The 23,724-nt window shown below is 42.1% G+C and overlaps 1 protein-coding gene across 7 annotated transcripts in view; it reads left to right on the top strand.

The window, feature by feature from the left end:
• Window positions 1-23,724, top strand: part of SMARCD3 (SWI/SNF related BAF chromatin remodeling complex subunit D3) — a 113,427-nt gene that overhangs the window by 63,261 nt on the left and 26,442 nt on the right. For all 7 annotated transcript variants that reach the window (XM_076363564.1, XM_076363562.1, XM_076363561.1 and 4 more), the window contains one exon: window positions 15,294-15,416. In XM_076363564.1, the coding sequence (XP_076219679.1) occupies window positions 15,294-15,416 (123 nt within the window). The remainder of the gene's footprint in view (window positions 1-15,293; window positions 15,417-23,724) is intronic.

The following is a 23,724-nucleotide window of genomic DNA, read 5'->3' as shown; positions in this document are numbered from 1 at the left end:
GCAAAGTTTTCAACATTGTCTCCCATAATAGTCTTCTATCCAAGTTGGGACATTTTGGTCTAGATGGGTGGACAACCATCTGTTTGGATGATTTAGCTTAGAGGTAGTGGTTAATAGGTTGCACTCTACTGGGAAGACAGTGACAAGCAGCGTACTGCAGGGATCTATCCTGGCAGCTGTTCAGTTTAGCATCTTTATCAATGACTTGGAGGAGGCAGTGGAGTGCTTGCTTATAAAATTTGCAGATGACACCAAATCACGGGGTGGGGCGAACCAGTCAAAATGCTTGTGGACAGGCTGCTATTTACAGGGAGCTGGACAGGCTGGAGGAATGAGCCAACAGGGACTTTATGAAATTCAACAAGGTCAAATGCAAAGTTCTTCCTTGGGAAAGTGGGGGGCAGTAAGCTCTTGCTGGGGCTGCCTGGCTGGGGAGCAGCACTGCTGGAAAGGCCCTGGAGGCCCTGGTGGATGGTGAGCTGAGCATGAGCAAGAAATGTGCCCTGGCAGCAAAGACTAACCGCATCCTGGGCTGTATGAACAGGAGCACAGCCAAGAGATTGAGGGACTTGATTACCCCTCTTTGCTCAGCACTCATTAGCTCACAGCTAGAGCGCTATGTCCAGTTTTGGGACCCCCAGTTCAAGAAAGACATTGGCAAACTGGACTGAGTTCAGCAGAGGGTCATCAGGTTGGTCAGAGGGCTGGATCAGCACATGAGGAGAGACTGAGAGAACTGGCCTTGTTCAGCCTGGAGGAAGGATGGCTCTGACAGGACCTAATAGCAGCTTGCCAGCTCCTAAGAGAGGATGGTTAAGAAGATGGAGCCAGGCTTTCTAGTGGAGCATGGCAGGAGAATGAGGGCCAGCGAGCATAAGTTGAAACAGGAGAGGAGCTGGCTGTATGTAAGGAGAAACTTTTCCACAACAGGACAGTCAAGCATTGGCACCCAGAGAGGCTGTGGGATCTCCATCCTTGAAAGTTTTCAAACCCTGACATAACCTCATCATTGACCCTGCTTTGAGCAGGAAGTTGGACTGGAGACCTCCCAACATCCCTTCAAGCTGGTACCTGTGATCCAGCTGCTGCTCCATAGAGCATCTCTAGCAGAAGTCTCCAGAAATGTTGCTTTCATATGCCACCTGACTCCCTGCTCTAGAGTTGATGCTTTTCCATGCTGATTGACTTTGTGGTCACCTCTCCATTTGTTTCTTTGGACTCTATGCCTCAGAGGTTTGGCTGGGTCATAGATGCTGCCTGGCCACTGAACATAAAGGAGCTACTGAATTGCTTTTACTAGGACTTTGAGAGTAACTCATAAGGACTCCTCATAATTCTAATTCATAGATGTGACCTATAGCTGCCTTTTATGTAATTAAACATTCAAATATAAACAGTGTAGAGCTTAGGCACTTATATGTATTGCTTCTATCTGCCCATGTTAGTCTGTGCTCATAACTGATTACCATGAGTGGCTGCTGAAAGGCTGAACTGTTCCTTGTAGTGTTGCAGGACCTTTGCATTTTTGAGTGATATCTGCATGTGGCCATGAAATTCAGAATGACACAGTCTTTAATTGCTTTTGCCATGTTACTGGACTGTGTTATTGGCTCTGTGGTAGCCAGTCAGAAATCCTCTCTGAAACACTCTCTCTTAGGGATCAAGACTCACAGGGTGGCACAGAGTTACAATTTCTAAGGAGTGTCAGCCCTTAGCTATCCTCCTTTGGCCACCATAGAAGCCTCAATGGTAGACACACTTTTGTTAATAAGCTATATGCTAAAGTTTCTTAGCAGGGAAACTGTCCAGTAGCTCATAAGTCAGACTTCAGTCATTGTCACTTGTAATATTAAAATGCAGGCTTCTGAACACTATTTTTGAAATATCTAGGTTGTGTGCATCTGCTGAAGGTAGTAAAAAAATTGGCTCAGGATCTAATTGAGCTTGTCAAACTTGAGGGGAGCAAGAGGTCTTGGCTTTTGTTACCTCTCTCAAACATGGAAATTATAGGCTAGCCTAATTCAAGGAAGTTGCCAAATCTCCATTTATTAGTATCTGATGGTTTTTTTTTTTTTTTTTTAAAGCAAATTGCTAAAACTGTTCTGTTTGTCCTGCTCAGGTAGTGAAGAATGCAGCTCCAATTGTTATTTCCTACGTGAAATGGATAAAATTATATTTTTTTTTTCTTCTGGGACCTTTAATGATAGCCATCTTTCACGTGGAAAGAAATATCAATCTGAAGGGCACGCTCTTCTGTATCTGGGGGTTTTTTTTTTACTATCTTTAGTTTAAACTAAAATTATGTGGGTGACAGCATGGTGGCTGACTGCTACAGGCAATCTGCCAGATCAAGAAGGAGACAAAGCCTTTTTTAGACATCTGGAGGAAGCCCCATGGTTGCAGGTCCTCGTACTCATGGGGGAGCTTTAACCACCCTGACATCTGCTTTGAGGGCAGGAGCACTGGGCACAAGCACTACAGGAGATTCCTGGATTGGATTGATGACAGTCTCTTGACACAGGTGCTCAGCAAGCCAACAAGGGGAGGTGCTCTGCTGGACCTGTAACTCACAAAGAAGGAAGAACTGGTTGGGGATGTGAAGGCTGAGGGCAGCCCTTGCTGCAGCAACCATGAGATGGCAGAGTTTGCAATCCTGAAAGAAGCGAGCAAGACCTGGACTTCAGGAGAGCAGGTTTTGGTTTGTTCACGGATCTGCCTGGAAGGATCCTATGGGACAATGGGGATCCCTGGAGGACAAAGGGGCTCAGGGAAGCTGGCTGAACTTCAAGGACAACCTCTTCAAAGCAAAGGGGAATGATCAGACCAATGTGCACAAAGTTGAGCAGGCCTGGCAGGAGGCCAGCGGGGTTAAGCAGGGAATTCCTGCCTGGCCTCAGATGCAAAGAGGGAGTGCACGGAGGTGTAAGCAGGGATGGTCTGCCCAGCAGGAATACCACAACGGTGACCGAGCATGCAAGCATGAAATTAGGAAAGTCAAAGCTCAGCTGGAATTGAACCTAGCAATGGACGTGACGGGCGACAAGAAAGCCTTCTGCAAGTGGATCAGCAGCAGAAGGAAGACTAAGGAAAACCCGAGTCGGTCTGGTTCTGCCGCTCACGTCAAAAGCTATGGAAAAGGCCGAGGCCTTTGTTGTCTTTGCCTCCGTTTCTCCTGGTAAGTCCTGTCCTCAGGACTTAAGTCCTGGCCTCCCAGGTCCCTGAGCCTACGTCAGAGTCAGGGGAGCACGGCTGTTCAGAGGGACCTTGACAGGCTGCAGAAACAGGACGGCAGTTCAACGTTGTAAAGTTCAACAAAGGCAAATACAAAGCTCTGCTCCTGGGACAGAATGACGCCATGCAGTGGTACAGGTGGGCATCAACTGGGTAGAAAGCAGTTTTGCGGGAGTGGACCTGGGGGTCCTCATGGACAACAAGCGGAGAATGAGTCTGTGAGGTAAGCCAGCCACGACAAAGGTCAACTGCAAAATGGTCTGTGTTAGCTTAAGTGTTGCTATCAAGTCAAGGAAAGAGGCTATTCCTTGCTATGCCACACTTGTGAAACTGCATCTAGACTTCTGGGCACAGCGTCAGAAAGACGTGACATTCTGGAGTGAGGCCCACAGAGGACCACCAGGATGTCTGAGGGCTGGAGCACATGCCTACCAAGAGAAGCTGCAAGAGCTGGGTTTGTCCAGCCTTGAGAAGAGAAGGGGAAAGGGAGATCCTATTGGTGGGTGCAACTGCCATATGGGGTGGTAAAGAAAAGACAGAGCCAGCCTCCTCTTGGAGGTGCACAACAATGGGATGAGAGGCAACAGAAACTCACTGCAACATGGGCAGTTGACTCAGTATAAGGAAGTTGTTTGTTTTTTTTTTTTTAAAAAAAACCATGATGGTACCAAAACATTGGAACGGGCTGCCAAAAGATGCTGTGGGATGTCCATTCTCGGTTGGAGGCATTCAGAACCCAACTGGACAAGGTCCTAAGCAACCTGATGTAATTTGAACCTGTTTTGTGCAACAGTTGGTCTGCATGACTTCCAGAGGTCCTTCTGATCCAAATGTGATTACTGAGGTTTAAACAGTTGTCTACCCAAATCATGGTTTTGCCAGATACTCAGTGAAGCCTTTGTGTGTTTGATGAGCGTTCATCAACGTAACCCCAGAAATTCAAACGAATTGTTCGTTGTGGTGGATGTGGGTGACTTTGGTGTTTGTCTTCTGTTGGAAGCAACTGTGGTAGGTGCTTCTGATACGCCTTGACTAGCAAAGAAGTGCTGACTGCCTCAACACTGAAGGCTTGTGGAGATCAAGGAAGGCTGAGCTGCATATAGACTTTTTGGTAGCCAGCAGTACTCCTATCAGGGCTCCACGTGAAGAGACTCAAATTTTTTCAGAATTCAATATCCTACAATGTTAAGTTTATGGCAGAATGGGTTATACTTTGTCAGCAGGAAAGATTTTATACATACAGTCGTACTGGAGGTCAATGAGGCTGAGAGAGATATATTTCTTAGGTTTGCTGGTGTCCACGCTTCACCTAGGGATGCTAATGAAAACCCAAACAAACCCCTTTAGAAAACTGTCTATGCCAAAAACGCATTTCCCGGATCCTATGTTTTCTGACAGCAGAAGTCGCAGAAATTTTTTTTTTTTTTTTTTTTTCAAAATAGAAGAATCGAGAGCTAACCTGTTTGCGATAGGAGAATATTGGAGACCTATGTTTTGTAGTCTGTTTGTGTAGTGTTAAGAGCGTGGGAGATGGCTTTGTTCTTTGCAGAAATGGAAAATCTAACATCTGTTTCTCCTTATGTCTCTGATCTCAGATGTGCAATGAGTGCAACTTAAGAAAACCTCTGTCTCCAGCTTAAGCTCAGGTTTTCCATCACTGACACTGATTTTTTTCTGTCATTTCTTATCAGTATTCTGTCTGTTCTCCATACTTATATATCACCTCCTAATAGTTGTATTGAGAGGTCTAATTTTACTAGAGAATGGCAAGCCTTCTTATGGAAGACTATGAAAAGAAAGAGCACATATTTGATTTTCTGGGAGAAGAAAAAAAGTACTAATTTATTTTTAGTGTCATACAACTAGACAACCTGAAGTCTGACCCTATCATGAGAACTTACTGCTACTTTGTTTTGTTTTTAACTTCTACAAGGCAGGCCTGAGGATTTACTTGTAAGTAAGAGCATATGTATTTAAAATCACTAGTGATGAAATATTTCCTGCAGTCATTGTCAAATTTTTTCAGTGTTTGGCCACACTCACTCCTAAGAATTTTCACTTTATTTCTAATCTGAACTTAAACAATTTCAAGTTCATTGTGTTGTCACTTTGATAGGCAGAGAAACTTTTTTTTCTTTTTGTGTAGATAGATACATACTCATAAGCGAAGCAAAATTAATTGGCTTCATGGAACCTTGTATTATAGAGTATGTTTTCCTGTCTGCTAATCATCTCAATAGCTTTTCTCAGAATTTTCTTGAGTTTGTCAGTAGATTTCTTCATTTGTGACTCTGGGGTTCTTTTAGTGATTATGCTATTGCCAAGCATGGGATTAATTGTAAAATCCTTAGTCTTGCTCCATGTCTTCCTGCTCGTGTATTTAAGAACTGCACTGGCCTGTTAGGCTACAGTGGTGTTCTGGGCTATTGTTTCCTCCCCTACCATTTCCTAAATCCTTTTAAGATTTCCCTGGGAAACAGTAAGAGTCCCCATGCTGTAGCTATGTCCTACATTCTTTGCTTCTAGGTTTTTTGATTGTACAAATACCTTTAATAATTTGTATTGTTTTCTTTCTCCCAGTTCACCATGGTATGGATCCATATCCCTGTCCTCTTCTTTATTTCTGATTTCCTCATCCTGTGTCACTTGTAGATTCTGTTCCTTATGTTCAGGTTAAATTATAAAAGCCCCAGAGCCATTTCTCTTTATACCTTGCATCTTTGTCTGTTTGTTGCTGCTCATGCAGGCGACTTCATTAACTTATCCACAGTGAGTTTCAGTCACTTTCATCAGTAGCCATTGTCTCATTAGTACCCACCAGTACAGATAAATTGCTTGCTTTATTGTGCATTCCATTGTGTTTGTTCAGTATAGCAACTCATCTGCCACCATGCAGCTCAGTCAGCAAATTCTGAAAAAACCTTTTCTGAAGTGTCTTACAGTCTTTTCAGGTCATGATTAACCAAAAATTTTACAGCTTTTAATGCATTTCTGTCTCTTTTGTCCTATTCTGGATCATCTTATTAAAAATGCCAAGTCAAAGCTGTTGAAAGATGTAAGGTTTCATATATCACTTGGCCATGATGAAAACTGATGTCTTACTGCTTTTTTCAGCTTTCTTGGGCAACACATGGCCAGTATTTGCTTTTTATCTATGTGTCACTGTAAATTCCTCAAAAAGTTCTTGTGAACGATTGTATCCCTAAGGACCACTTGAAAGTCTAAAATACCTGTTTTCCTTTATTTTTTCCATTCTTTCTGACATCTGTAAGGAATGGATGTGACATAATTTTCTTGCAGAAGTGATACAGCTAGGTCTCTTGATATTTAGAAGAATAAAATCGGAATTCACATGATGCTTTTTAGTACTCTTCCAGCCACAGCAGTAATTAGCTTAGAATGGACACATTAGATCGGTTTTGACATAAGGTGTCTCTTTCTCTATAGCCTTGGAGACCGAAGCAGAGTTGTTTCTTTGGTGTACTTGAGAGAGTTTAGTCTGGATTTAAATGTCCATGACTCTGTTTTTCATAACTGGGAAATGTTCATGACGTTCTGCTTAAAACATTGTAGGGAAATTAGAGCAGATCTCTCTAAATCTTGCTTGTATCTTTTAGCTGCACATAACAGGCTTATCTGTCCTGGTTCCACGTTTCTTCTCTACTTTAAATCAAAATACGACTTAATTCTTTGGCTTTCTTTCCATAACTCTGTGATTATAAATGGATAAATATTTTCTCTCATTCAACTCTTTTTCCTTTGCTAATATTTATTTGATAATGAGATAGCCAGAATAAAGATAACATTCTAAATAAATTTACAAATGCACCATTCCCCAACACAATTGCATTATTAGGGTGATGATGGTTATGATGGAGTTGGGGCTAAGTGAGGGATAGGACTAGGAGTTAATGGGATGTCAAAGTAAAAAGGGAGGGAAAAAGTTTTTGAAATAGAACATGATTTTTTGAGGGTTGGGAAGTGAAGACTAGGGATTCCGCCTCTGTGCTAAGGATTGCTGGATTAGATTACTCTCTGCTGCAGGTGCAGAGAAGGAGGGGAGAATGCACTTCTGTTGTTTAAACAATATTTTTCTTATGTTCTCCTCTCTGCTTGACAGCCACCAAGTCCAGTTAGGGTTCACTCACAGCCCTTCCTTTTCTTGGTGACAGGCAGACAGCAAAATATAAATTCAGAGTTAGGGGATCTCTCTTCCCCTTTGGAAGATTTTTCTGCTCTCTAGATGAGGAGGGATCTTTTTGTTCCCTGCCTGGGCTTCTCTTGATCTCTCTGTTAAGTTTTACGTTATTTGAGGAGATCCTTGTGCCTCTACTGAATGAAGACATCTGAGCACTTTGATACTTCACAGAACCATGTGCAGCTTTGTAAAAATTAAATCTTATTCAACAAGCCTGCCTTTTTCTGAGGAGATCACAGGATTCTTTGATAACAGAAATTGTGTTGATACTGTTGGATTTCTTCAAGCCATTTGATCTGTTATCAATGACATGTTAATTAAAAATCTTACAGTATAAGTAAGCTTATTGGTTGCCTTAAATTAAAAAGTCCCTCACTGTCAATTTGGAAACATAGCAGTGAGTGGGTCATTTCTAGTGGGACCAGAAAAATCAGTTCTTGGCCCAGTAGCTTTTTTTTTTCCTTCAGTGTCATGCATAATATGTGAAACTTGATGGTAAAATTTATGGGTAAGATTAATGGAACAGTAAATAAACACAGGGAGAAGGACAGTTATTGCTACAAAGTATTATCTGAATTGCCCAATAAAGTGGTCGTAACACAGCAAAATTAGTTTCTCTGCAAATAAGTGCAGTACATCTTTAACCCAGGAACCTGTCAGTACAAGAGTCTGTCTTGGAATGCAGTGATTCAGACATGCTTGAAGCAGATGAAGTTGACAGAGCACAAGCAACAGTTCATTCTTAGTTCTGCCTCTCTCATACTTTCTTATATAATATTTGTTAAGACCAGCAGGAGCTGGTACATGTCCTCTATAGTATAGGCCAGACAACTTCAACCTATTACTTTTGTATTGAATTCAGCAGAGGCACAGGCATTATGGTACTCCTGTTTCCATCTCCTACTAGTGGTGTTCCTGAAAGTTTCTGTTTCACCAGAACAACCACCAGTGACCTCTTTCCTTAGTAATATTATTTCTGCTTCATAGATAGTGACCATCCTTTTCTCAAATCATCTAGTAGATAACTAAATTATCGTACACTCAGAGCAGTTTCCTGTATGTACTTGTTCTGAAGATTGACAGTTCTATTTCACACCATCGTTTAATGATAAGATAAATGTTCTTACAGCTGCAAATACAGAAGCAGAAATGTAATGGGCATGTATCAGATCTAGCATTAACTCCCTGTGACAATTCAAATATGTTACCAACTTTTACCAGTTTGACTTTTTACCACTGGACCTTACAAGTGGCTTAAAGTCAGCATACTTTCTACACGAGGTACTCTAGCCATTTTGACAGAAACCTGCAGCTGATCTTGATCAATGTTTTGTGTGGAATCTGCTACTCTCAGGTCTGAAATGTAGCCTCAAATGTGAAGGAAGGCCACCTCTTCCAGAATTGTTCTTCTCCAGCCATGCTATTGACCAAGCAAAAGATTTGTCTCTCAACCTTACCTCTCCCATAGCCTTAGATACTTCATCTGTTAAAATACTACTGTTAACCTGTTTTGAATTGAGGATTTCAAAAGGTGGATTATCCCTGACTTGTTTGTTTGGTAATGACAAATTAGCCATTCCTGGTGGCTAGTGCCAGGTCTGAAGTAAGGGAAGGACAAAGCTGAACTTTAGATCTTAATTTCTTGTTTTCAGAGATGTTGAGGTTAGTTAGCCAGTGTCATTAGTGGGCTACATCAGACTGTATAAAAAAAAGTTAGCTTGAGTTGCCCAGCTTTATGGAGAGTCCCTGTTGCTGTATGGCTGCTCTGTTCTCATTTACTTTTAGTCAATGTTAATGTCCTCCACAGTTTTTGATTTGGAGATATCCTTAAATATACTTCGAGGATATTAGATAGACTAGCATTTGTATTGATTCCTTTGGAACCTTCCTGAGGAATTGTAAGCCTTGTTTGCATATGTGCTCATAATTTAAATATATTACTTGTACATTTTACTTGCAATATGTGTAGTACCTATAACATGTATTTGCAGTTGCATAGAATGAAATAAAAATTAACTGTAATTTGGTCTCCATAACATACAGGATGAAGGTGACCTCTTAGTCCTCAAACACACAAAGGCTTCACTGAGTATCTGGCAAAACCATGATTTGGGTAGACAACTGTTTAAACCTCAGTAATCACATTTGGATCAGAAGGACCTCTGGAAGTCATGCAGACCAACTGTTGCACAAAACAGGTTCAAATTACATCAGGTTGCTTAGGACCTTGTCCAGTTGGGTTCTGAATGCCTCCAACCGAGAATGGACATCCCACAGCATCTTTTGGCAGCCCGTTCCAATGTTTTGGTACCATCATGGTTTTTTTTAAAAAAAAAAAACAAACAACTTCCTTATACTGAGTCAACTGCCCATGTTGCAGTGAGTTTCTGTTGCCTCTCATCCCATTGTTGTGCACCTCCAAGAGGAGGCTGGCTCTGTCTTTTCTTTACCACCCCATATGGCAGTTGCACCCACCAATAGGATCTCCCTTTCCCCTTCTCTTCTCAAGGCTGGACAAACCCAGCTCTTGCAGCTTCTCTTGGTAGGCATGTGCTCCAGCCCTCAGACATCCTGGTGGTCCTCTGTGGGCCTCACTCCAGAATGTCACGTCTTTCTGACGCTGTGCCCAGAAGTCTAGATGCAGTTTCACAAGTGTGGCATAGCAAGGAATAGCCTCTTTCCTTGACTTGATAGCAACACTTAAGCTAACACAGACCATTTTGCAGTTGACCTTTGTCGTGGCTGGCTTACCTCACAGACTCATTCTCCGCTTGTTGTCCATGAGGACCCCCAGGTCCACTCCCGCAAAACTGCTTTCTACCCAGTTGATGCCCACCTGTACCACTGCATGGCGTCATTCTGTCCCAGGAGCAGAGCTTTGTATTTGCCTTTGTTGAACTTTACAACGTTGAACTGCCGTCCTGTTTCTGCAGCCTGTCAAGGTCCCTCTGAACAGCCGTGCTCCCCTGACTCTGACGTAGGCTCAGGGACCTGGGAGGCCAGGACTTAAGTCCTGAGGACAGGACTTACCAGGAGAAACGGAGGCAAAGACAACAAAGGCCTCGGCCTTTTCCATAGCTTTTGACGTGAGCGGCAGAACCAGACCGACTCGGGTTTTCCTTAGTCTTCCTTCTGCTGCTGATCCACTTGCAGAAGGCTTTCTTGTCGCCCGTCACGTCCATTGCTAGGTTCAATTCCAGCTGAGCTTTGACTTTCCTAATTTCATGCTTGCATGCTCGGTCACCGTTGTGGTATTCCTGCTGGGCAGACCATCCCTGCTTACACCTCCGTGCACTCCCTCTTTGCATCTGAGGCCAGGCAGGAATTCCCTGCTTAACCCCGCTGGCCTCCTGCCAGGCCTGCTCAACTTTGTGCACATTGGTCTGATCATTCCCCTTTGCTTTGAAGAGGTTGTCCTTGAAGTTCAGCCAGCTTCCCTGAGCCCCTTTGTCCTCCAGGGATCCCCATTGTCCCATAGGATCCTTCCAGGCAGATCCGTGAACAAACCAAAACCTGCTCTCCTGAAGTCCAGGTCTTGCTCGCTTCTTTCAGGATTGCAAACTCTGCCATCTCATGGTTGCTGCAGCAAGGGCTGCCCTCAGCCTTCACATCCCCAACCAGTTCTTCCTTCTTTGTGAGTTACAGGTCCAGCAGAGCACCTCCCCTTGTTGGCTTGCTGAGCACCTGTGTCAAGAGACTGTCATCAATCCAATCCAGGAATCTCCTGTAGTGCTTGTGCCCAGTGCTCCTGCCCTCAAAGCAGATGTCAGGGTGGTTAAAGCTCCCCCATGAGTACGAGGACCTGCAACCATGGGGCTTCCTCCAGATGTCTAAAAAAGGCTTTGTCTCCTTCTTGATCCGGTGGTTTGTAGGAGATGCCCCTCGCAGTATCATCTGTTCCAGTGCAACTCTCAGCATTCGGATGAAGCCTTCCCTAGTGTGCAGCCTGTTGTCATTGACAGCTTTGAAGGCATTCTGTGTCAGTCATAGAAGCTGTCCTATGATGTTTTTCATATCCCAGAGATTGTAGTGTGGCAGCTGTTCGCTGGTTTCTGATTCTGTGTGTTTCACAAGCCTTGCACATTTGTTCACAGGCATGTGTGGTGGGGTCCTGGCATTGTGCTGCTTTTACAAGGAAATTTCGAGAGCCTCTCCCATCATGCTATTCCCTGCACACTGTCCTCACTGCCCCCACTCTTACAATTTTTCCATTCTTTTGTCACCATCGATTAAAAAATCTGTGGAAATCAAGGATAAAGGTGCATAATTTAATAATAATCTGTTCTTATTAATTTTTAAAATTTTGAAACATTTGAATTTTCACAATAGGAAAAAAAAGAACCCTAGCCTCTAGAAAGACACTATCTTATTACTGTTAATAATAATATATTCCAGTTATCCATATAATTCTAAGATAAGGTTTAATATACATGCTTCAAAACCTCAGATGATGAGATGCTGCTGCTAGGTGCTTTTTGTAGTTTCTTGAAATGGATAAAGGCCAGAATGGAGAATTCAGGTCTTGAAATACTCTTTACATATTTATAGTTAGAATTTTTATAGAAGGAGAGAGGAGACTTGCAGGGAACTATGAACTTTTCAGTTAGGGCAAACCATGCAAGAAGAAAGAATTAGGCAGGCTGCACAGATCCTTATCACATAAACACGAAGATAACGTGTTCAGTTACCTATGAAGAAAACTGAAAAATGAATTATGTACTACTGGCTGGAGTGTAAGAGTACCTTGGAGTGTAAGAGTACCTTTATCTTTTTGAGCTAAGATGTACCAGAAACAAAGAAAATTCTTCATTGTGATGTGATACTGCTGGGGCTCCCCTTTAATTTTCCTCTCACTCTTGAGGGGAAATTGGGAAAGAGTATGAAATTGGAACATTGTCATGCCTCCAAAAGATTATTCCAATAGTAGGGTGAGAAAGCAAAAGACTGCAAGAGAAGCCAAAACTGGCCTGAGTGGACCTTTGATCATAGAATCATAGAATAGTTTGGGTTGGAAGGGACCTCTAAAGGTCATCTAGTCCAACTAGATGCCGTGGGCAGGGACATCTTCAGCTAGATCAGGTTGCTCAGAGCCCCGTCCAAGCTGACCTTGAATGTTTCCAGGGATGGGGCATCTACCACCTCTCTGGGCAACCTCTTCCAGTGTTTCACCACCCTCAGCGTGAAAAATTTCTTCCTTATATCTAGTCTAAATCTACCCCCCTTTAGTTTAAAGCCATTCCCCCTTGTCCTGTCGCAACAGGCCCTGCTAAAAAGTTTGCCGCCATCTTTTTTATACACCCCCTTTAAGTACTGATAGACTGCAATAAGGTCTTCCCGAAGCCTTCTCTTCTCTAGGCTGAACAACCCCAACTCTCTCAGCCTTTCTTCATAGGAGAGGTGTTCCATCCCCCTGATCATTTTCGTGGCCCTCTTCTGGACCCACTCCAACAGGACTGTTTGTTTCTTATGCTGAGGGCTCCAGAGCTGGACACAGTACTCCAGGTGGGGTCTCACCAGAGCAGAGTAGAGGGGCAGAATCACCTCCCTCGACCTGCTCAGTATCCTGTCTTCACTGTGACCATAGCACATACCTAGAGAAGAGTACAAACACAGGCAAGTACAATTCTTCTCCCAAATACTCTCTCAACTTGCAGCCATTTGCTGTTCAAGGAATTATATGCAATATTATCTTTGTTGGCTGATTTTAAAGTGTTTATGCTTTCTTAACGTCTTATAATGTTTAACACCCAGTTTGGTCATTGGAATGGAATAGGAAATACCTTTTCACTTCCATGTGGTAAGAGATGTAAAAGTGTGGAATAGAAATGTTTATTGAAGATTACTGCTGTTTCTACAAACTTACTAGAAATGTCATTAGATCCTGGGTCCAGTACCCTGCGAACCAGCTGGAAAGGTTGTATTACAGCTGTAGTATATGCTTTATCTTGAGGCCTGTGTAGGCCAGCTCCCTGCTTCATCATGTGCCTAGTTCATGAGTTCATGAGTTCATGAACCGTGCTGAAAATTGGAGTTAAAAGACTGAAGCTATGTTCTGGGACCACAATTTTCAATTGACTGCAGTACAGCATGATTAGTTTCCTCTGTGTGGAAGGAACTGAGGAATCTTTTCTTCTGTGCGGGACAGGATAAAAGCATTGGGATATTTTGTTGGGTCCAAAGATTTGTATTCACTGTGGGGAGGAAGTATTGCCTAGTTGTCTTTATTCTGCAAGCTGTCTGGCAACTCCTTGATGTTTCCAGGGCAATGCTTGGTCTTTGTGTTTCGCTCTTAAAAATGTTAATGTTCTTTTAGTATTCTGCTGATTAAGACTTTGTGAAAGAATACAAGCAGTTAAAAATATAGTGGTTCAGCTAAAGCTGAACAGAGTTTTTGGCTCCATGGTTTCTGCTTCTCCAAAGTGTTAGTCCTGCTCTAAACAGAGCAGGTGTTCTAACATCTCAAAACAAATAAGGTTGAAAGAGACATTTATTTGATAGTCTTGATCAGTCTAAATACAGAAGGGAGGAATTGTTCCTCTTCAGGCTGGAAAAGAAAAATATTAAGAAAGGGATGACAAAAAACTGTAAAATGTATGAGCAGTATGGAGAAGGTGCATGGGGAATGCCTGCCCACTGCTGCTCCATCTATGCAAGAAGATGGCATCAAATGAAGCTAACAGATGGCAGGTTCAAAATGAGCAGAAGGAGATACTTCTTCACACATTGCCTATTGAGGTTCTGGAACACCATGCCTCAGGCTGCTGCAGGTACTAAAGGCCAACAACTTTCAAATACTGTCAGAGACACAATACTAGGATAGACAGACTGTTAGGATGACCTCGTGTAATAGTTCTTATGTCCTTGCAGAACACAGTGAACAGGTGTATGCCTGGTGTCTCTCACATAGGTATTTGTGTCTTACACTAAATTAAAACTGTAGACTTCTGATTCTAAAGCAAAACAGGAATACCAACTAGCTTTTAATTCCTATAGAACAGAAGTACTCTAACAGTTAAATATAGGTGAAAGCTAGAGTGACTATCGTAGAAATAGACAAGGCAGTCCAGTAGATTTATTATAATTACTTACAGTTCCTTTCTTTTATGGTTTGTCTGCATGAGTTATTCCCAATTAAGAACGGACTTTTTCATGTAAAGGTATACTTGCCCATTTCTAAGCTCAGATCATTAGGTCTTCCTCCTAACCTACTTCATATCATCTGCTCTTCTAACTTCTCTGGAAAAGGGAAAATAAAAAGGGGGTTTGTTAATAGAACTAATGTAGTTTAGCTAATGTATTAAAATACCAATAAAAGTTGGCAAGATGGTAAGTGACACCTCATAGCTGGTCATGTTGAAACTTTGATGTGAATGTCAATTTCACCTCAGCCAAGAAGATGTGTTGACAAATGTTGACTTCCTAAATGGCACGTTTTACTTACAATGGGTAACACTTGTTTTTAAAAAATCAACATGAACATGCACCCTTTATTTTTAGTTTAGAGAGACCCAGCGCTTCTTTAGCTCAAACAGGACAAATTTACCATACTTTGCGTTGCTGAGAGCAGTGGCTCCCAGGCTGCTTGTAGCTAAGCCTCACTTGGAAAAAAGCAGCCATGATTCAGGCCTTGTGGATCCAGCTGGGGTCTTCCAGAGTTCATTAGCTTTAGTTCTGTGCTCCAGCTTTTCAGTCATATGCTTGTACCATGCCACTGAGACCTGCCCCGCTAATTGGGAACTACTGTCTCAGGGATAACTCCTTCTGAGCACGTCTGTCTAAGGGCTAGGAAGGTGTCAGTATCACTGCTCTGGAACATACTAGGTTCTTGCTTCTAGTGCTTGGATATTCCTTGCTTCCTTCTCAGATCCGGGAGCTGGTTCCTGAGTCCCAGGCCTACATGGATCTGTTGGCCTTTGAACGCAAACTAGACCAGACCATTATGCGGAAGCGTGTGGATATTCAGGAAGCGCTGAAGAGGCCAATGAAGGTATGTAATGAAAAATTTGTAGATTGAGTTAGGGGGAAAAAAATAATCCTTGTGTTAAATGGTGGAATGATCTTTCCAGTAAAAGTCCTGTTAACAGAGATATTTTGAAACAGGTCAGACACAGCTCCTAAGAGTAAGCAGCTGGGGAGCAGCATGCATGGAAAAGTAGTGGAGAAAATTCTGTGGATATTACCAGCTCTAGCTTCTGAAAGCCTTTAATAAGGGGAATAATAGCTTCTGGATAAATAAACACTGTTTTTGGAACTTTGTATTAGAATGATTAAAAAGAAGAAAGTAAGAGATTAGAGGGGTTTGCTGAAGAGATGTATTAAATTTCCTATTAGAATTCAGGCAAAAGCTAAACTTGTGGAATAACAGAACATATAATGGGAAGAATTACTTACAGAAAAATTGTTAAAGATCCTGCAAAAATGTACATGTTTACATAGTCTGTAAAAGGATGATTCATGTAAGAAAAGAATGGATGACATTTTCTGTGATTTCTATTAGATCAAGTCCAGCATTTCACTGTTCATAATATCCTACTGAAATGGTCTTTTCCTAAGTTTTCTGAGCCTATTCAACTGAATCATGGAAAAGTTTAGGTAGGAGGAAACTGTGGAAGTCATCTCGTTCAACCTCCTGCTCAAAACAGGGTTGTCAAGGCCTTGTTGAATTTTTAAATCTCTAAGGATGGAGGTTTCACAGACTCTTCAGGCAATCTGTTCCAATGTTTGGCCACTCTCATTGTGAAGACTTTCTTTTCATGTTTTATTTAAGTTCTTGTGACTTTATTGAATGCTCATACTCATTCATATAGTAAATCCTGTAGTATGAAGAGTTTTGTAGCTGTATGTCTACTGTGAAGTAAAGCTGACATTCTTGTCTGTTCCACAGTAATGGGTGTCAGCCCAACTAAGATCAAGATTCCATTCTGTTTGTCACTGTGCAGGTATCTGATAAGATGTGGAAGGCTTTTACCTCTGACGTTTTTCCAATTGATATGTATGAAACAGAAAAAAAAAAAAGGAAAAAATTAAGTTCCATTAACATACCTATTTTATAGATAAGAAACCAAAGTGTGGATGGTTTAAATCACAAGTCTGTAGTCAAAAAGTGTTGCATATAGTAGGTTGGACTCTCAGAAGGAATGGTTTGTCTTAGCTTCTTAATGTGGGTAGCACACCATTATTTTAAACCTGCCAGGAACTTGGCCATGTTTAAAAGTAATTGAAGACTTAGACTCGCATTCATAAATCTGCAGGAGGATGTTTATTCTGTGGCAAACTCTTTAACTAGGGAATTAACCAGTATATAACCAGTACATGAAGTTCCAGCTCTAAGCTGTACAATGGAGCTATTCAGGACCTGTAACGGGGAAGAGTATAGGAGGCACTCTACAGAACTGTAGACAGAAAATTCTGTTTCCGTCTAGGGCTCAGCAAACACATTTTAAATATCAGTTATTCAGCTAGTTAACATCTAAAGAATGATCAAACAGATGTTTTTCAAATTCATGTCTAGACTTCACGTGTAGCAGCTGTGAAATTCAAGACCTGTCAAAATAGAGCTAAGCCTAGATAAATTTGGGTTGTTCTGATGTTAAGTATTTTCATTTTATTATAGTTGGAGCATTGGTAACAGCAATAAAAGTTATCTCTGCATTTCCATCTCTTATCAAAGCTCTTGTAATTTTGAAATACTTGCCTTAAAACAATGGTTCCCAAACTGGGATTGTAATCCTGGGAAAAATTTAAATTTGTCTGAGGTATGTGATAATATGTAGGGAATATGCAGGACTGCTCAGAATTATCAGTTGTAATTGCAGTTATCATATTCATCACAGTGATTGAGTTGTACCTAGAAACAGTCTTTGGGAACCACAGGTTTATGGTCTAGTGTTGCTCAGGCTGTTTTTTTCTGTCTGAAGGCTAATTATTTTGGAGAAATTTTAGGGGAAAATGTTTCAAACACTTTTGATTGAGGACAGTGCACAAATATGCTGGGCCTGTTGATCCTACTTGGATCTTCTGTGAACAGCTGCACTGTTGAAACAGATGACAGCTGCGGAATTGCTCAGAAAGCAAGGAGACCTTGGGGTTGTGAGTTGGTTGAAAGGGGGGAAACGGCCTTCACCACCTGCCAGCTCACTTTACCACTGTCAGCAACCCCTCTCAGCTGCCAGCTTTTCCAGTCTAGATCCTGCCTTGGTTTTTTTCTGCCTATTGGGTACTAGTGTGTTCTCTCCTCTTCTTCTGTCAGTCCTACGTTCTTGGACTACATCTGTCGCAAGAGTCTCAGAATTCCTCATTCTCAGAGCAGCATTTGCTGCATGCCACTCGTCACAAGAGTCCTTGCCCTGACTTTATAGAAGACCCACCCGTTCACGCGCTCAGAATTCCAGAAAGGACTTTTTAGGAGGGAGTCAGGCAGACAGGGCTGCTTGACTGCAGTGTGGCTAGAGGTATAGATATAGCAAGCTCCATGGCCTGGAGGAAACAGAAACCGTATGGCTCAACTCCAGATGAGTAGATGTCATTAAAGAAGAATGCATTACTGAAAATCTGGACAGCTAGGGCCATGGTGGACTTTGGGAGTGCGATTTATTTGGCTAAGTATAGACATCTACATTGTATTTATTTATATGTAAGCTAGTCACTCTGGGCTCCCTTTATAGTCAAGAGAGTCAGTGTAGGCAATGAAGTTCAGGGCACAGTTCTTCTCATACAGAAGTAGATATTTAAAAGAATATAGATAAATCATGCCCTAAAAAGTGCCTATTTCTCTCCATTGTCTAAGCCTGAGATAACTAGTCATTGTGGATGTAAACATAATTTTAAGACTGAGGTGATTTTCATCCCAAGGCTTGACTCGGGGGTCATGTGTCTGAAAGAAGGGCATCTAGTGACCCATCCAACAACCAAGGCTCCTACTCCAAGCCCTGGCACCACAGACTATAATTTGGTCTCACCCAAACCAGAGACTGTTATCCAGGGACTGTCACTCTTTCACAGTGAACTGGTGTGGGACATACTGAGTTTACCAGACCCATGTGTAGTTGCAGTTCCTCAAACTAAACGATCTACTCCCAGGTTCTCCATTTTTAGGTTAAAAAGAGTAATGGCGTCTGAATACAGTCACAATGTCTCTCTCCCTGGTTTTGTAAATTGATATTCTTTCCCTGCTGTCATGGTTTAACCTGAGCCAGCAACTAAGCACCACACACCAACCATACGTCATATGGTATGGAATATCCCTTTGGTCAGCTGAGGTCAGCTGTCCCGGCTGTGTCCCCTCCCAGCTTCTTGTGCACCCCCAGCCTACTTGCTGGTGGGGCGGTGTGAGAAGCAGAAAAGGCCTTGACTGGGGTAGAGTTAATTTTCTTCCTAGTAGCTGGTATAGTGCTGTGTCCTGGATTCAGGATGAGAATAACGTTGATAACACACTGATGTTTTAGTTGGTAGAATGTGCTGGTTTTGGCTGGGATAGAGTTAATTTTCTTTATAGTAGCTAGTATGGGGCTATGTTTTGGATTCGTGCTGAAAACAGTGTTGATAATACAGGGATGTTTTCGTTATTGCTGAGCAGTGCTTACACAGAGTCAAGGCCTTTTCTGTTTCCCACACCACCCTACCAGCGAGTAGGCTGGGGGTGCACAAGAAGTTGGGAGGGGACACAGCTGGGACAGCTGACCCCAACTGACCAAAGGGATACTCTATACCATATGACATCATGCTCAGCTTATAAAGCTGGGGGAAGAAGAAGGAAGGGGGGGACGTTCGGAGTGATGGTGTTTGTCTTCCCAAGTCACCGTTATGTGTGATGGAGCCCTGCTTTCCTGGAGATGGCTGAACACCTGCCTGCCGATGGGAAGGAGTGAATTAATTCCTTGTTTTGCTTTGCTTTTGCGCACAGCTTTTGCTTTACCTATTAAACTGTCTTTATCTCAACCCACGAGTTTTCTCACTTTTACTCTTCCGATTCTCTCCCCCATCCCACCAGGGGGGGAGTGAGCGAGCGGCTGTGTGGTGCTTAGTTGCCGGCTGGGGTTAAACCATGACAGATGTGCATAGAGAGCTCTTAACACAATACTATTCATAGGATCGGCAGCCAGATTTCCTTGATTCAGTCAGCAATAGACTATCTGCTGATAACTTAGTTAATTTGTTTGAAATCCCAAGCACAACTCCCCTGGAAGTGTCCTGGATGTATTGTGTCCTGCCTGAGAGTTCACTGAAGGAAACTTTAATTTCAGCAGTAGATGGAGATTTGTCTTGGGGATATCACACAGATCATGGTATCTTCAGGTGGTTAGTATCTGATTTGACTTTTTAGGGACTTAATGCTAATGGAAACTGAAAAAAATGTGGCACTATAAAGCAGAGGTAGTTTTCTGAAGGATATGATGGATTTCCAGCATTTCACCCATTTACTTCAACTTAAAGCTGTATTGATTTGTGTGAAGATGACATTGAAGAACATAGAGAGAGAAAAAGCTGTAGTTCTGCTGCTCCAGCATTCCTGTCAGCCCCCTGTTTAGATCTGTTTCATTCCACATGAGCTCTCCCGCCATTTGTGCTGCTGTCACAGCTGAGACCTTTGCAGTAGTTCATCGCAGACATGACCAATCTTCTGTCACATATGCTTCTTTTTTCCTTTGGGTTTGCTCAAGGAGAAATTGTAAGTGAAATACAGTGCTTTTTGGGGAAGGCTTTTCTTTTTAATATGACTGCTACTTCAAGTTCATTTTGCTGAAGACAAGTCAAAGATACATGTTAAAGATGTGTATCTTACACTTAGAGAATAAGCAGATTAAGCATTTATTGATTTTTGGAAAGAGGTTATTTGATTCACAACGTTGATCAAGTCTCCATGAAGTTCCCCCCGGTTGAGCTTTGTCTTTGTGGGTGGTAAAGGTTCAGTGTGCCTGAAGAGATGAAATGTGATGCTTTCTTCTTGCCCTAGAGCTGTAAGTTTTCTCTTTAGTTTTTGCTCCAAGCTACTGAGAATTCTACCGGTAAAAAACAAGGCCACAGGTTCGTTGCTTTTCTGTTCTCTGAGAAGCCACCATACAGAGAGCAGAATAGATTTTTAGATCTGTGCTATAATGTGCATTGCTAAGAAATTTGCAGAATTTATTGAAGGGCAATGGCTTCTTGCCCAAGTATATTGCACTGCTGTATTTAAGCTGCAAAGTAACAAAGTTGCACATAACTGATGTTGTATCATTTCCTGCCTGGATGAGATGGAGTTGCTCAACTGGAGATGGAAGAATACCTTACTCTCAGAGCCTTCTGGATATGAACTTGACATTATTGTGGAACCCAGGAGTACTGATAAGTGAACTGAGTGCAGTGGTTTTGGGGGTGTGTCTTCAGCCAAGGAGACTTTATGGTCTGTATAGTGGTTATAAAACCCCAGCCAGCACCATTTTGGTGTTCTTCTTCCCTGAGCTCAGTTTTGACTGACTATATCATCTCTGAGCTGACATCTTCCAAGACTGGACATCTTTATGATAGCAGTATAGCTGTGAGTGCCGAAGTTGTTACTGGGTAGATCCCTTCAGGAGGGATTCAGACTATACTCTTGGATCTCTGCATCAGGTGCATGGTAGCGTCTCACAGCTGACAGGAAGAAGTCATGGTAGAGGAGAAGGAGCCTGCTGGTCCAAAGAAAATGTTCATTTGTAGAGCTATGGTTCTGATGTTTTGCTAGAGATTTCTAAATGTATTTTCTTTAAATGCCACTGTTCAAAGTATGTATTACCACTGTTGGTGATAAGTATATGTAGGGCAAGTTCAAGTGCCATTGTCTAGTTCCTGGAGCTGGAAGTTAAGATAGTCAACCTCCCAGAATGTCTTGAGCAGAGCTGTTCCCAGGTAGCTTTTATGAGGAGCCAGTGGTGCTGGCAACACTAGACGTGTAAGGAAGAGGTGGTAGTGGGAATTCTGGCAAGGGCAGAAAGAAGGAAAAAATGGAGCAGCAACTCATAAGGGAACAAACAGGAGATGGACATGTTGGCAGCAGCTTCAGAAAGGTAGTTGTGGAGGCTTGAATGTTTCTGGGTCAGTACAGTGCTGTACAGAGGAGGACATGTTTGGCTGTTAAAGCAGTGTTCATGGCCAAATGATTTTTTCACAATTTTTTTAGACTGCTTACCGGAACGTCTTTGGCAGATCTGGCTGCACTCTGCAGGTCAAGTCTAGAGTTACTGGTTATGACAATTGTGATGGCTGACACCTGTTTGCAGTTGGCTATGTAGGTTACTTTTAAAGGGTGGTGGCTCAGCTGTAGAAAGGAAGGCTAGTGTTTTTCATGTCCTAAGATGCACTTGGCCTGATAAAGGCCTCAGAGGGAGGGGGAGATTGTGCCAGCTGGAGTGCAGGGTAGGGCAGTCCGTGAGGCAAAAAGGATGAGGGACTGCCTCGTTGAGTAAGAAGCCGGAAGAGAAGGTAGAAATTTGGAGTCTCCTGAGAGAAGGCAATAGCACAAACACAGTTGGATCTTAAGGAATAAAAAGAGAGGGTTCTCTGTGTCTCCCCAGAAATGACCCTACAGAGTTTTCTGCAACCCAGGAAATCACAGAGTTGCTGGAATAAGAGCAAGTCTGAAGAAATGAAATATTTTCAAGGACATGTGAACAGAGAAAATTTGATTTACAAAACCTTTTTTTTTTATTTATTCCATTTTACCCGGCAAATGTGAGTTTTCCTTCTTTACGTTCCCTTATTCTGCTTCGTGTTCTAATAAAGATTTTTATTAGATTTAAAGCCCATTTGGTGTTGGGGTCCTCTTGAGCTGTGCAGTTGCCCTATTTGACCAATTTCCTGGATATTTGTTCTGAGTCAGAAGCAAGGATCTTTCTGTGGTTGCATTTGGGAGATAATCACTGCCTTAATAGTGTTGCAAATTTGCAGTACCTTTTGGGCCAAAATCTGAAGACAACCCCCAGGGTGCAGGTTACACATTTTGCTTGTTGGATAGAATGTCTTTGTTAGCAGAGACTAAAGGCTCAGCATTCCACAGTACTTACAGGTTGTCAGTAGTGTCTGTAACATGTTGGAGTCAAAGGCTAAATGGTTTTCGATCTAAAATCAAGATACGTAGAAAGTAGGACAAAGGATAACTTTAGAGCTAGCCATTTGTCCTGGATTAGGATTTTTATTCATAATTGTTCTAAGTTCCTTTCTGATGACAATGTGGAAGAAGTGGGCTGATTTTGGGGGGTTACAGTGAGGAATGGATTAAATTTGAGAAAGAGAATTCGTTGTGTAGAAGAAAACACTGTAAATTGAAGAGAGTTGTGGAAGAAACAAATAAATGATATGCAGACTCTGACTTTGGCAGAGCAGGGAAAGTACAGGGAAGCCAGCAGGAGACCAGTTCTGCAATGTAAGCTGCATCTGGCTTGTGCATGACTTGAAAGAAAAATGATAAGGGGTTAGCAAAGGGAAACAGTGGAAAGTATCATGGAGGGGTATTTTGTATTTCACAGTGGAGTTAGACGTTGTGACTAACTTGGTTTTAGGTGGACTGTACAAGGAAGCTAGAGCCTGAAAGCTAGGAGAAAGGAAGACATCTAAAATATTCAGATTTGAATAAGGATGTTATTGCAGAGGATGATCTTAGTGATGAAATGTCAGACTTCGGAGGAAACAGACACAGTTCCTATCCAGTTATGGGGAGATATGAGGAGAGAAGGAGTTTCTAGGGTAAAGGGGAGAATGGAGATAGTGTCTTTGGAAATCAAAAGAAGAGGAAATGGAATCAGTGATATAAACCTGAAATATCAGTAGAATATCCAGGAGGAACTATTAAGAAAAAAGCTGCTTATGTATATAGATACAGTTTGCAAATAATCCAGGAGGGGATAAAATTTAGGAACAGTGCATAAAATGTGTAAGGTAATTTGAAGAGTTGTGAATTTAGAAATGTGAAGTCCTTCACAAGTCTCCACACCAAATAAAGATTCTGGGACATTAAAAAAAAAAAAATTATATAATGAAAGAGCACTTTAGCAACAGAAATCCTGTAGGAAAGGATGGAGAAAAAATAAGGATTTCCAGGAATATTTTTCTACCTATCTGCCTGTTCTTATCCATGTCAACCTGTCATTTTCTGGACTCTTGGCACTGTTGAAAATTCTGTTCCCTCTCAGTGCATCCATTTCCATCAAACCTTTCTGTCACTGTCTTCTCTAGATTTGGCAAAATGTAGTCATTTTCTTGTTCCTCTTCAGCCATACATCTCTGCCTCCCACATGCCTCCTCTATGCCATATTAGATTTTTTGTTTCCTGACCCGATGTA

Source organism: Aptenodytes patagonicus, unplaced genomic scaffold, assembly GCF_965638725.1.
Source record: "Aptenodytes patagonicus unplaced genomic scaffold, bAptPat1.pri.cur scaffold_69, whole genome shotgun sequence".
Classification (NCBI taxonomy): Eukaryota; Metazoa; Chordata; class Aves; order Sphenisciformes; family Spheniscidae; genus Aptenodytes; species Aptenodytes patagonicus.
Note: the sequence above shows the minus strand (reverse complement) of the source record. Positions and strands in the feature narration are given on the sequence as shown.